General features: G+C 47.9%; 1 protein-coding gene across 1 annotated transcript in view; it reads left to right on the top strand.

Annotated features, from left to right (window-relative positions):
- The window catches only part of Vps33a (VPS33A core subunit of CORVET and HOPS complexes), a 28,199-nt gene extending 14,241 nt beyond the window's left edge, over positions 1-13,958 (top strand). The window contains exons 8-13 of the mRNA XM_006970718.4: positions 1,405-1,531; positions 5,587-5,654; positions 7,475-7,612; positions 9,432-9,569; positions 12,170-12,338; positions 12,856-13,958. Coding sequence (XP_006970780.2) covers positions 1,405-1,531; positions 5,587-5,654; positions 7,475-7,612; positions 9,432-9,569; positions 12,170-12,338; positions 12,856-13,037 — 822 coding nt within the window. The 3' untranslated portion in view covers positions 13,038-13,958. The remainder of the gene's footprint in view (positions 1-1,404; positions 1,532-5,586; positions 5,655-7,474; positions 7,613-9,431; positions 9,570-12,169; positions 12,339-12,855) is intronic.
- Positions 13,959-14,089: the final 131 nt, after the last annotated feature.

Genomic DNA, 14,089 nt, shown 5'->3' with positions numbered 1-14,089 from the left:
GGCAGAGCCAGGCGGATCTCTGTGAGTTCGAGGCCAACCTGGGCTACCAAGTGAGTTCCAGGAAAGGCGCAAAGCTACACAGAGAAACCCTGTCTCGAAAAACCAAAAAAAAAAAAAAAAAGAAAAAAGAAAAAAAAGAAAAGAAAAACATAGGTGGAAGAAAAAATGAAACCATTGGAAATTAACTGTGTGTGTATGTGTGCGTGTGTGCAGATGGAAGCCAGAGATCAGCCCACCCTCAGGTAATGTTTCTCAGGAGGAGTTCACTTTGGTTTTTATGGTTGTTGTTTTTTGGGTTTGTTTGTTGTGAGATAGGATTTCTTGGTGTAGCCCTAGCTGCCTTGGAACTCGCTCTGCATCACCAGCCTAGGCTTTCAACCCTTCTCTCAGGCCTGTAACAGCAGCGCCATGCTAAGGGAGTGAGAGCATGGGTGTTGATGTTTTCATACACGAGTTCGGGTGACCTTCTGTTCTGCCCTTCCCTCCTCCCTCGAGGATGCCCGCTCTGGTAGACAGACAGAGTGCAGCTGTGGGGAGGTCCGGCCAGCGTGGCGGTGGCAGGGGAGGCCACCATGTGATGAACAGTAATGAGATCAAAATCCCCTGCCGCCCAGAGCTTCATTAGCACCTTCCTGCCTCCGCTTGTCTTGAACCGGTTTGTTCTTGTTGAGCTGGTTTGGAAATTGGGGAGTCAGCAGACTTACAGAATGACAGTTTACACTCTGGAGATAGAAACTGGGAATGTTTTTGAAAAGTGCTTTTTGTCTTTGTTGTTGTGTTTCTGGTTTCCAGTATTACCTTTCTTAGGGATTCTGTCTGCAGAGTAACTCCATATTCCTGCAGACAGTTTTGGATGACATTATTAAAGCATTCTTGTCAGTAATCGAGGTTCACTTTGTTCACAGGCTGCATTCATTATTGAGATTCAGTGTCAGATGGGATTTGTTTCCATTACACAGAAAATTTTTTCCTGTTTTTGATTTTTGAAATGGTCTCATGACTGAGGATGACCTTGAACTTCTGATCCTTCTGTCTTCCCAAGTGCTGGGGTTCTAAGCCAGCTCCAGCATGCCTGACTTAGACATTTTCTGGTGTTTGTGGTTTCTTCTGCACAGAACTTAATTTTTTTTTTATCGTGTGTGTGTGTGTGTGTGTGTGTGTGTGTGTGTGTGTGTGTGCGCGCACGCGCACATGGGGATGAGAGGACAACCTGAGGGAGTTCTCTCCTTCCACGCTGTGGGTCCTGGGATGGAGCTGCACCATGTCACCATACTTAACTTTTCTATGACTTTGGAGCTGGGTTTAAATAGATTTGTATTTTCCCTCTCTTGATGATATTGATGAAACATGCTCTGGGATGTTCTCCTGCCTCACGGAGCTACTGCCCATTCTGTTCTGTTGCAGGAGAGGCACAATGCCAAGACGGTGGGGGAGATTAAGCAGTTCGTTTCCCAGCTGCCCCACATGCAGGCCGCCAGGGGATCTCTCGCCAACCACACCTCAATTGCAGAGTTAATCAAAGATGTCACCAGTAAGTATCCTTTGCTGTGGTTCTTCCCTCCTGGGACTGGAGTGTACACTGTATTGTCCAACACCCTTGTCATCAGCACCTTGGTCCTTCCTGGGGAAGGTCAGCTGTGTTTTATGTATTTATTTTATTATTTTAGTGCTAGGGAGCAAAACAGGGCTTGTTAATGTGAAGCAAGAGCTTAACCACTGAGCCACCCACAGTAAGTTCCATTTTAGCATAAGCACATATCACAGGAGAAGTGAGTGTATGATTTTTTTAGGTAGGGTCTACGTAGCCCAGGTTGGCCTTAAACTTGATATACAGCAGGTCCGGCATGAACTCCTGATGCTCTTGCCTGCCCCTCTCTGGGACGGGATGACAAGTTTGGGCCACTTTGCCCAACTAAGTGTATGACTGTTAACAGTTAGGAACATTTGTCGGAGCCGAAGCTACAGCTCAGCTGTTAAGAGCTTTGCTGCTCTTGTGGGGACCCCAGTTTGGGTCCCAGCCATGGCAGGTAGCTCACAGCTGCCTATGACTCCACCACAGGGGACCCCACTGACCTCTGAGGGCACCAGCACTCATGTACAGACCCATGCACAAACACACTCAGGTACACATACATCTCTAAAAAATGTCCTATTTATGATCAACTCAGCTGATTTGTTAAACATGAGATAAAATACCTGGAATATGGATAAGAAAAAAGCATTCATCCAGAAGATTGCCCCAGTAATGACATGAAGCAGTTAATGTTTTTCCCATGATGTTTTCCTGTGTGAAGGATTATTTCATTAGAACAATATGATGTTCTGGGTTTTGCTGGGACTCTAGCTTTGGTCCCCTTAAGAACTATGCAGCAAAACTCAAATCCAAGTGGATCAAAGTCCTCAACATAAATCCTGTTACCCTGAACGTGATAGAAGAGAAAGGAGGAAGTAGCCTTGAGCACATTGGCACAGGAGACCACAGAACACCAGTAGCACAGACACTGAGATCGACAGTTAATACACAGGACCTCCTGACACTGAGAAGCTTCTGTAAGGCAAAGGACATTATTGGTAAAAGACAAAACAGCAGCTCACAGAATGGGAAAAGATCTTCACCAACCCCACATCTGACAGAGAGCTGATCTTCAAAGTATATAAAGAACTCAAGAAACTAGACATCAAAATACCAAATTTAATCCAGTTAAAAAATAGGGTACAGATCTAAACAGAGAATTCTCAATAGAAGTATCTCAAATGGCTGAGATACATTTGAAGAATTGCTCATTAGTCATCAGGGAAATGCAAATCAAAATGACCCTGAGATATCATCTTAATACCTGTCAGAATGGCTATGATCAAAAACACTAATGACAGTCTATGTTGGAGAGGATGTGGAGCAAAGGGAACACTCCTCCACTGTTGGTGGGAGTGCAAACTTGTACAGCCACTTTGGAAATCAGTGTGGAGGTTTCTCAAAATTGGGAATCAATCTACCTCAAGACCCAGCCATACCACTCTTGGGCATATACCCAAGGAATGCTCAATCTTACCACAAGGACACATGCTCAACGATGTTCAAAGCAGCGCTATTTGTAATAGCCAGAACCTGGAAATAATCTAGATGCCCCTTAACTAAAGAATGGATAGAAAAAATGTGGCACATATACACAATGGAGTACTACTCAGCTATAAAAAACAATGGCATCATGAAATTTACAGGCAAATGGATGGAACTAGAAAAGTGAGGTAACCCAGACCCAGAAGGACAAACATGGCATGTACTCACTCATAAGTGGATATTAGGAGTAAAGTACAGGATAACCAGCCTACAGTCCACAGCCCCAGGAAGGCTAGGTAACAAAAAGGGCCACCTGGATTTCCCTGGGAAGGGAAAATAGAAGAGATCTCCTGGGTAAACTGGGGGCAGGGATGAGAGGGGATGGGGGGCGGGACTTGAGGGAGCAGGTTGGGTGGGTTGGAGGCAGGATGGAGGAGGAGAATAATGAAAGTGGTGTCTTGATGGGGGGAGGCATTCGGGGTTAGGGAGAAACCTGGTGCCAGGGAAACTCCCAGGAATCCACAGGGATGACCCCAGCTTAGTGGAGAGGGTGCCTGAACTGGCCATCTCCTGTAAGCAGATTTGGGACTACCCTAATTGTCATCAGAGAGCCTTCACCCAGTAACTGATGGAAGCAGATGCAGAGACCCAGAGCCAAGCACTGGGCTGAGCTCCAGGAGTCCTGTTGAAGAGAGGGAGGAAGGACTGTAGGAGCCAGAGGGGTCAAGGTCATCACAGCGAAACCCACAGAGACAGCTAGCCTGGGCTCATAGGAGCTCAGAGTCTGGACCGACAGCTAAGGAGTCTGCATGGGACTGACCTAGGCCCTCTAACATATGTGGGACAGTTGTGTAGCCTGCTCTATTTGTGGCACTCCTAGCAGTGGGATCAGGGCCAGTCCCCAACACTTGGCTGGCTTTTGGGAGCCTATTCCCCATACTGGGTTATCTCGCCCAGCCTTGATACAAAGTAGTCCTACCTCAACTTGATATGCCATGCTTTGTTGACACCATGGGAGGCCTGCCCCTTTCTGAACAGAAACAGAAGAGGAGTGGATGGGGCGGGGTGCAGAGGGGAGGTGGGGAGAAGGAACAGGGGGAGGGGTGGGAGGGGAAAATGGTCAGGATGTAAAATCAATGAAATTTAGTTAAAAAAAAAAAATAACTGCAGAACACCTGTAATCCTAGCACTTGGAAGGCTGAGGCAGGAAGACCATAAATTCAAGGACAGCTTGAGCTACATTGTGAGACTCTGAGACAAGAAAGAAAAGGGAGCCGGGTGGTGGTGGTGCACACCTTTAATCCCAGCACTCGGGAGGCAGAGCCAGGCGGATCTCTGTGAGTTCGAGGCCAGCCTGGTCTACAGAGCGAGATCCAGGACAGGCTCCAAAGCTATAGAGAAACCCTGTCTTGGAAAAAAAAAAAAAAGGAAAGAAAGTAAGGGGCCTGGGAATGTAGCTCAGTTAGTAGCGTGCTCTCCTGCTGGGACAGGCCTGGTGCTGGTGGCATGTGCTGTTGTACCAGCATTGGGGACATTGAAGGCGGAAGATCTGAAGCTTAAGGTCATTTTCAGTTTATAATGAGTTCAGGACCAGCCTGGGCTACATTAAACTGTACCTCAAAAACAAACTAAGCCAGTGATGCTTTAATCCCAGCACTCAGGAGGCAGAGACAGGCAGATCTCTGAGTTCCAGGCCAGCCTGGTCTACAGAGTGAGATCCAGGACAGACAGGACTACACAGAGAAACCTTGTCTCAAAAAACAAAATAAGGGCCTGGAGAGATGGCTCAGAGGTTAAGAGCACCAACTGCTCTTTCAGAGGTCCTGAGTTCAATTCCCAGCACCCACATGGTGGCTCACAACCATTTGTAATGAGATCTGGCGCCCTCTCCTGTATACATAATAAATAAATAAATCTTAAAAAAAAAAAAAAAAACTTCCTACAGAATTGTCACGAAGAGCCTCATGAGATGTGTTAAATCCTAATGCAAGTCCGTTTGACTGAGACGTAGACGCTGAGGCGTTTATTCAGTACTCAATGGCATTTGTTCAGTACCAGACGTTAAGAAATACGCTTTAGGGGGTTGGGGACTTAACTCAGTGGTAGAGCACTTGCCTAGCAAGTACAAGGCCCTGGGTTCGGTGCTCAGCTCTGGAAAAAAAAGAAAGAAAGAAAGAAAGAAATATGCTTTAAATCTTAGTTCAGGTTTGGAAAATCAGTCCTGTGTCTGCTGGTGGTAAAAGTAGGACATAGTTGACAGGAAGCTGCTCCAGGGAGGAGAGTCTCACGGAGACCGAGACTCCCTCCCGCCAAGTCCTGACCTGTGCATCTGAGGCAAAGGATCTCGAAGGAGTCGTGTGGGCGTGATGCGCAGTGCTCTGGGGTTTCCTGGTGGCTCGCTCTGGAGTCCTTACCTTTTTGGTTTCGTGTGCCTCGTTTGCTAATCCTGTGTATGCATAGGAGCACAGTACTCAAATCAGCTGACACTGTTGAATTTTCAAGTCAAAAATTTGCTGGTTGTGTTTTAGCTTCTGAAGACTTCTTTGATAAGTTAACCGTGGAGCAAGAGTTCATGTCCGGGATAGACACTGATAAGGTACGTGTGTAGCTAAGAGTTTTCCTGCCTGGACCACAGTCAGGACAAATCTTTGTCACCCGCCAGTCCCACAGCAGCTCAGACCCGACCAAGTAAACACCGAGACTTATATTGCATACAAACTGTATGGCCGTGGCAGGCTTCTTGCTAACTGTTCTTATAGCTTAAATTAATCCATTTCCATAAATCTATACCTTGCCACGTGGCTCATGGCTTACCGGTGTCTTCACATGCTGCTTGTCATGGTGGCATCTGGCAGTGACTCTCTCCACCTTCCTGTTCTTTCTTTTCTCCTCTCTGTTAGTCCCACCTATACTTCCTGCCTAGCCACGGGCCAATCAGTGTTTTATTTATTGACCAATCAGAGTAATTTGACATACAGACCCTCCCACAGCGTACGTGGGTCCATCACCTAAGATGAGAGCCAAATAAGCGGCCCATTGTGGTGTTGTCTGTGTTGTTATTGTTGGAGACAGAAACTCACCAAGTAACGCTGGCTGGACTGGAACTTGATATGTAGACCAGGCTAGCCTCAACTCAGAGCTCCTCTTGCCTCTGCCTCCAGAGTGCTCAGACTGAAGGTGAGCACCACTCTACCTGTCCTCCAACCATTGTTTTGGTTCCGTTCGTGATCTCTGTGTGTGTGTGTGTGTGTGTGTGTGTGTGTGTGTGTGTGTGTGTATGTGTGTGTGTGTAGTAAAAAAAGGATATTTGCCTTTTTGGGGTGGGGTTATTGAGAGGACAGTACCTGTCTAGCATGCCTAGAAATCTTGGGTTCAGACCCAGTATTCCTAAAGCAAATAACAACAACAATAACAAGGCACGCACACACACACACACACACACACACATCTGCTGGGTGTGGTGGCCCACACCTCTAATCCTAGCTCATGAGAGATGGAAGTGTTTAAGGCCAGCTTTGGCAACATGGCAAGTTTGAGACCAACCTGGATACCCTATCTCAGAGCAACAACAAATTCAGGTGACTTTCTTTTTGATTTGTTATGTGATTTCTTTAAATATTCATCACTATTAAAAATAATTAATTGTTTAATTTGCAAAGGTTTCTGTTTTTAAAAAGAATTCCTATCACTTCATGCTAGGTAAATTGTTGGTATCTTTTTTTTTTTTTTTTGGTTTTTCAAAACAGGGTTTCTTTGTAGTTTTGGTGCCTGTCCTGGATCTCGCTCTGTAGACCAGGCTGGCCTTGGTCTCACAGAGATCTGCCTGGCTCTGCCTCCTGAGTGCTGAGATTAAAGGCATGCGCCACCGCCGCCTGGCCGGTATCTTTTTTTTTTAGACAAAGTCATAAACCCCAGCCATTGGGCAGCCTCTAAGCCGGCTGTCCCTGCGGTAGAGGTGTCTGAGCAGGGATTTGGTGCCCAGTGATGTCCTCACCACCTTTGCTGGTGTGTTGTGTGGTGGCCGTGAGGTCGGAGCATAGGGACGAGGACCAGTACCTTCAGCGCGTGTTAGGAAGAAGGAATCGGCCGTCCTCCCCATGTTACCTTTCCATGCCTGGAGCAGAGGTTCTCGCCTCCCTAATGCTGCCTGCCACCCTTCAATACGGTTCCTCATTGTGCTGACCCCAGCCATGACACTATCTCATCGCTACTTCATAACTAGTTTTGCTGCTATTATGAATCGTGATGTAAATATCTGACATGCAGATAGTCTTAGGTGACCCCTGTGAAAGGGTCATTTGACTCCCCGGGGGGTCGTGACCCACAGATTGAGAAGCACTGCGTTAGGGGACTAGAGTAGAGATCAAATTGCTTTGAGTCCTCGGACTAGTCAGTGTGCTTACATGTCATTTCCAGGTCAACAGTTACATCGAGGACTGCATTGCCCAAAAGCACGCGCTCATCAAGGTGCTGAGGCTGGTTTGCCTGCAGTCTGTGTGCAACAACGGACTCAAGCAGAAGGTCCTGGACCACTACAGGCGGGAGATTCTCCAGGTAGTGCACCGGAGTGTTTGCATGGCTGACAAGGGAAGCGTCCTCTAGTAATCCACTCGCTGCTGCCGTTTGGTGGGTTGTGAACACGGTCCCGTTTGCTTTTTCGAACCCGTTGTGTGTTCTTGTGTGTGCCCATGCCGTGGCATGCCCATGGAGGGTGGTCAGCTTCAGAGTCTGTTCTCCCCCCACCGCCGTGTGTCCCAGCAGGCCGTGCGGCAGGCGCCTCACCCTCTGGGCCTTCTCACCAGCCCGTCTTTAGCTTGTATCACTGCTGTGTTTTTCATCTAAATTTTAAAATTATGTTTGTTTACTTAGTTCCTTAGCACGTTTGTGTGTGTGTGCACATGTGCCTGTGCGTGCACATCTACCATGGCATGCCTGTGAGGACAGAGGACAGCGTTCATTCGGTAGTCAGCTCTTTCCTTCCACCACGTGGACCCAAGAATCGAACTCAGGTCACAGGCTTGACAGCAGGCTTCTTTACCCAGTAAAGCATCTGGCTGGCCTCTGTAGAAACTTGTATTGCATTCTTCAACTGACTTGCATGTGTGTATGTGTATGGGCCCATGTACAGGACAAATTTCTGATTGTTCCTCTACAGGAAGCTTAGCTTGTTAGACTTTATGGTAAGGGGAAACCCACTGCTATTAAAATTTTTTTCCTTTAACCCGGCAGCATGCCACACACATGCATTTGGGAGGCAGAAGCAGACGGAACTCTGTGAGTTCCAGGCCGGCCAGGGCTATGCAGTGAGATCCTGTCTGAAGAAAACAATTCTCCTATTTGAATGTCTCAGGCAGTATATATTGCTATTGTCAGTCAGTGCTCAGTATATTGATAGTTTTTGTGGATTTTGTTTTCCTCTTTCTTCAGTTACACAGATGACAGAAATTCTCACGAGATTCTGTAAGGCAGGAGGACACGGAGAAAACCGACTGTTCGCCAGCCCTGCCCCATTCCCTTGTTATCCCCAGATGTAGGCAGGCCAGAAGTTTGGTTTGCCTCCTTCCTGCTCCCATTTATTCTACGCGTACAGGATGTGTCTGTGCACAGAGTTCGAGTCAGTGTGTGCTTCAGGTTGGCAAGGCTAGATGCTGCTCTCCAGGTAGCTGACCCGTGGAGATTGTAAAGCACATCAGTGGTCCACAGGGTTAGCGATGACTTGTCTCTTAAAAACCAGAAATAAAACTGTGTGCAGTATTGTACTATTAACCATTTTTGTTCTTAAGTGTGTCCAGAGGACTTACCAGTGTGCAGACAAGCCTTTTGAGAGCTGAGTATATGTAGATTTAATTTCTTTAATTCTCAGGTTGGGTCATAAAGAATGACTTTGAAATAAAAATCTTTTTTTTGTTTTTGTTTTTTTGTTTTTGTTTTTTTCCAGACAGGGTTTCTCTGTGTAGTGAAGTAAAAATCTTAAATCATTCATGAAACAAAAAGCAGGGAGGCCGGGCGGCGGTGGCGCACGCCTTTAATCCCAGCACTCGGGAGGCAGAGCCAGGCGGATCTCTGTGAGTTCGAGGCCAGCCTGATCAATGGAGCGAGATCCAGGACAGGCACCAAAACTACACAGAGAAACCCTGTCTCGGAAAAAAACAAACAAACAAACAAAAATCAGGGTGAGCACTGGTGGACCAGACTCTGAGATGCTCCGTGAGAGTGCCCCCTGCCCCGTCCACTGCGCTGTCCACACTCAGTCCTGACCTTGCTGATGAGCCTGGGCTACAAACCACATTGATTTGTCGGAGTGCTCCTCTTTGGAAATCTGCAGGAGGCCTTTTCCTGACCTAACATCACTGCCAAATGCCTTCTCCTTCAGACCTACGGCTATGAGCACATACTGACCTTGAACAACCTGGAGAAGGCCGGCCTGCTAAAGGCTCAGACAGGGGGCAGAAACAATTACCCAACAATTCGGAAAACGTTACGGCTCTGGATGGACGACGTCAATGAACAAGTAAGATGTGTTCCTGTACTTCATTCTAAGTAGTTCACTGTGACAGTACACACACTGCAATATGTACGTCTCTCTGCTTTCTAAGTGTCTCTTCACATTGACCTATTTAGTGTGTGTGTGTGTGTGTGTGTACAACTTGATTTGTTTTTTCTTTTTCTTTTTTTTTTTTTTTGGTTTTTCGAGACAGGGTTTCTCTGTGTAGCTTTGCACCATAGACCAGGCTGGTCTCGAACTCACAGAGATCCACCTGCCTCTGCCCCCCCCCCCCAATGCTGGGATTAAAGGCGTGCGCCACCACCTCCCGGCGTGTGTACAACTTGAAGTAGTTGGTTCTTTCTTTCTACCATGTCAGTTCTGGGGCTTGAACTCGGGTTGCCAGGCTTGGCAGCAACTTTACTCTTACTCTTTTAGCTCTTTACTTTTTTTTTTTTTTTTGAGACAGGGTTTCTCTGTGTAGCTTTGGAGCCTGTCCTGGAACCTGCTTTGTAGACCAGGCTGGCCTCAAACTCACAGAGATCCGCCTGCCTCTGCCTCCTGAGTGCTGGGATTAAAGGTGTGGGTCACCACCGCTTACTCTTTTCTCGTGCTTCTGGAAAAGCAACGCATGGGTGTGCTGTATCAATCCCCGTCTCAGCCCTAGACAGAATGCTGTCAGATTGGCTCGCTGGAGATTAATAAAGATGTGAACGGAGTGGACCAGCGAGGGGTGATGCAGCGTGGAATCCTCATCAACTGTTGTCACTTACAGTTCCAGGCTGCAGACCATCCTAGCCGGGGCTTGAGGGAGCCAGGCACATCCCACCCAGTTGGGAACAGAGAGGGACGAGCCCCCCTGTGCTTGCTGGGGCTCACGCACTCCCTTCACTTAGTAGTCAAGGGCCCTTCCCATGGGATCGGTGCTGGGTCCTCGCAGCTCAGTTCATGGGATCAGTCATGCCCAGAGGCCCATTCTGCAGTTAGCATCCATCACAGCGGCTGAGGCCTGAAGGACGGGTGATAGGGGTTGTCAGAGAAACTTGTCCTGGGAACCAGAGAGAACTGTGTGGCTGAGGGCTTCCAACTTCCATGTGTGCCACAGCCCAGAGGACAGGGCAAACACACAAGCCACAGTTGTCCGGGGGCTTCTGGGCACGGGGTCCTGGGGAGGGTGTGGGGACCCCGGGAAGAGTAGTTCACAGAAACGTCCTTCTGTGAGAGCAGTCAGCAGTGCAGGAAGACAGCAGCTGCCGCCACGGCGACCGTGTTCCTCACAGAGGCCACCCTTGTGGCCAGGTTTGGTCCTTCCAGAGACACCTAGGCATCTAGCAGCATTTCCACACATACTGTGTGCTCGTGGTCTGCAGAGAGTCTTGGCGTGACAGTCATCCCTTAGTGTGATGTGCCACGTTCCCATTTTATCACATAGGCAGTGTGCTAGTTCACCACTTCCCTGATGGCCTTCCCTTCAAACCACCGACTGCCTAGCAAGGCCTCCAAGAGCCTGCCTGGTGCCTCATTCTGATTCTTTTTAATCCTGTTTACTGAGGGGGCTGGGTGGGTGGGTGGGTTTTCCAGACAGGATTTCTCTGTGTAACTTTGGAGTCTGTCCTGGAACTAGATCTGTAGTTCAAGCTGGCCTTGAATTCATTGAGATCCACCTGCCTCTGCCTCCCGAGTGCTGAGATGAAAGGTGTGTGCCACCACCGCCTGGCTTGTTTGTTTTTTTTATTGGTCCTGGAAATTAAACCCAGGCCTCACACATATTATACATGCTAAACATGTTCTCTAGCACTGAGCTATACCCCATTTCTTCGTGTGTGTGTGTGTGTGTGTGTGTGTGTGTGTGTGTGTGTGTGTGTGTGTGTGTGTGTCTCATTGTAGTCCAGACTAGCCTCTGACTCCCTACGTACAAGTGAACCTTGAACTCCAATCTCATTCTCCCAAGTGTACACCTGTAATTCCAGCATTCCAGAAGCTGAGGCAGGAGGATCATAAGTTTGAGACTGTCCTGGCCTACATAGTGAGATCCTGTCTCAAACAAAAAAACAAATGAAAAAAGTGAAGCCAGGCTGGAGAGAAGGCTCAGTGGTTAAGGGCATTTGCTGCTCTTTCAGAGGTCCCAAGTACGGTTCCCAGCACCAATATCATGTGGTTCACAAGCTCCTGTAACTCCAGCACCTTCTGGACTCCGCAGGTACCTCCACGCTCACATTCACACACTCACAAACAGATACATGCTGTACAGATGAATAAAAATAAGCTTTTAAAAAAAATGGCCAGGTGGTGGTGGTGCACACCTTTAATCCCAGCACTCGGAAGGCAGAGCCAGGCAGATCTCTGTGAGTTCGAGGCCAGCCTGGGCTACAGAGGACAGCCAGGGCTACACAGAGAAACGCTGTCTTGGTAAAACAAAAAAAAGAAAATAAACAAACAAATAAATAAATAAATAAACAAACAAGAAAAATGTAAAGCCCTGGGTGCTAAGCATAGAGCCCATCCAAGGTGCATTGGAGCAGGCCACAGGCAAGAGGTCATTTGAGTTTCTGTCTCCCAACCAAATAACTTCAGTTACCAAAAGCCGCAGGTGGCTCTCAGTCTCTGTTTTCCTCTAATGTCTGCAGAACCCCACAGACATATCCTACGTGTACAGTGGGTATGCGCCCCTCAGCGTGAGACTCGCTCAGCTCCTTTCCCGGCCGGGGTGGCGGAGCATCGAGGAGGTTCTCCGAATTCTCCCGGGACCCCACTTTGAAGAACGGCAACCGCTGCCCACCGGGCTACAGAAGAAACGTGAGTTTCATCTCCTATCCAGTCAGTGTGCTGCTGGTGTGGCTTGTGGTGTGCAATTGCTTTGTAAGAGACATTTGTAAAGTTCCTAGGAATCAGAGTGGAGTCGGTTGCTAATGTACATTGGAAGCCGGAGCTGTACTGTGCCCTTGGGAATAGCAGCTTTCAGTCTGCATTGAGACCCCCAGGACTGAGTGTGTTAAGATTAAAATAGACATTCCACCTGGTACCAAGGTGCACGGTGCACTTGACCTTTTTATACTTTTTGGTTTTTAAATATATTTATGATTATCGTGTGTGTGTGTGTGTGTGCCTGCCTGGAGAGATTAGAGTTAGAGGCAGTTGTGAGCTGCCCGATGTGGGTGCTGGGAAAGTAAACTCTTCTCTGCAAGAACAATGCACATTCTTAACTACCAGGCTGTCATCTCTCCAGCCCTTTTTTATACTTTTAAATGAAATAAACTATTTCAAGAGGCAGCGGTAATCGATATTTTTGAATTCTGAAATGTTTACCTTTTAGGCCAACCAGGAGAAAACCGAGTCACATTGATATTTTTCCTCGGGGGTGTCACCTTTGCGGAAATCGCCGCCCTGCGCTTCCTCTCCCAGTTGGAAGATGGAGGCACTGAGTATGTAATTGCGACCACTAAACTGATGAATGGGAGCAGCTGGATAGAGGCTCTCATGGAAAAGCCACGATAAGTCTGGAAGACGACCATGCCCAGGACAGTGGTTTTGTGTTGAGGACTAAGCCAGCATTGACCGAGTGCTTGCTCTTTCCTACAGAGAAGAGCACATTTGTGTCTCCAGTCTCTACCAACTTGATTCCTAAGGCAAGGTTTGCTTCCGTCTGAAAAATCAAGAAGCTTGGAGGACTTGCTGATGTAAGAAGTTCCTGTGCTCTCTGATTTAGCTGCGTCTGTGCAGGTTCCCTGCCTGTGAAGGACTCTCTGCTGAAGATCGAGCTGATTACCGGGCAGCTTCTGTGAATTAGCCGTCCTAAAGCACTTCTGAGTGCGTGTGTTATCTCCAAGACAGGCCAGTGTAGATGCCGCTGCAGGGGCTTCAGTTTTCTCCAGTGTCCCTTGTGACCCCAGCATCCAGCTGATCCTCCTATTGTGAGTAGTGGCAGCTTTTCAGTTTCTTTATGACACTCTGTCACCGTGGTAACTGCCATATGCACCTCTCTAGCACTCTGGCTCTACTCAAGTTCACACATCTCCCTTGCTTGAAAATACTCAGCTGCTCAGCCCCTGGTGTGGTGTCCACAGCCACTGAGGTCAGTCTTAGTCCAGCAGTGGCAGGTGCCACCACTGCTGTGGGAGTGAGCCATGGCTGAGAGCAGGCATGTTGGTGGAGCTGGGAGTTCATGTGTGTTTCCACCCACCTCCTCATCTCAGCAGCTGGAGCAGTGAAGGGCACCAGCATGGGACCCCGTTGATGGCTTTTCTGTCATCATTCAAGTCTTCAGGAAAATTAGCCTGTCTCAACATTGCCCAGGTCCCAACCCAGGTGTGGTTTCTATGGTCAATCGCTAACCACAGTTTTCTTCTCATTTTCTTCATGTAAGAATTAAGAACAATACACTGCACATTATAAGTGAAAGAAAGCATATTAAAACAACAACCAAAAAAAAAAAACAAAAACAGGAATGGGGGCTGGAGAGATGGCTCAGAGGTTAAGAGCACTGACTGCTTTTCCAGGGGTCCTGAGTTCAATTCTCAGCAACCACATGGTGGCTCACAACCTTCTGT

This window comes from Peromyscus maniculatus, chromosome 23, assembly GCF_049852395.1.
Source record: "Peromyscus maniculatus bairdii isolate BWxNUB_F1_BW_parent chromosome 23, HU_Pman_BW_mat_3.1, whole genome shotgun sequence".
Lineage (NCBI taxonomy): Eukaryota > Metazoa > Chordata > Mammalia > Rodentia > Cricetidae > Peromyscus > Peromyscus maniculatus.
Note: the sequence above shows the minus strand (reverse complement) of the source record. Positions and strands in the feature narration are given on the sequence as shown.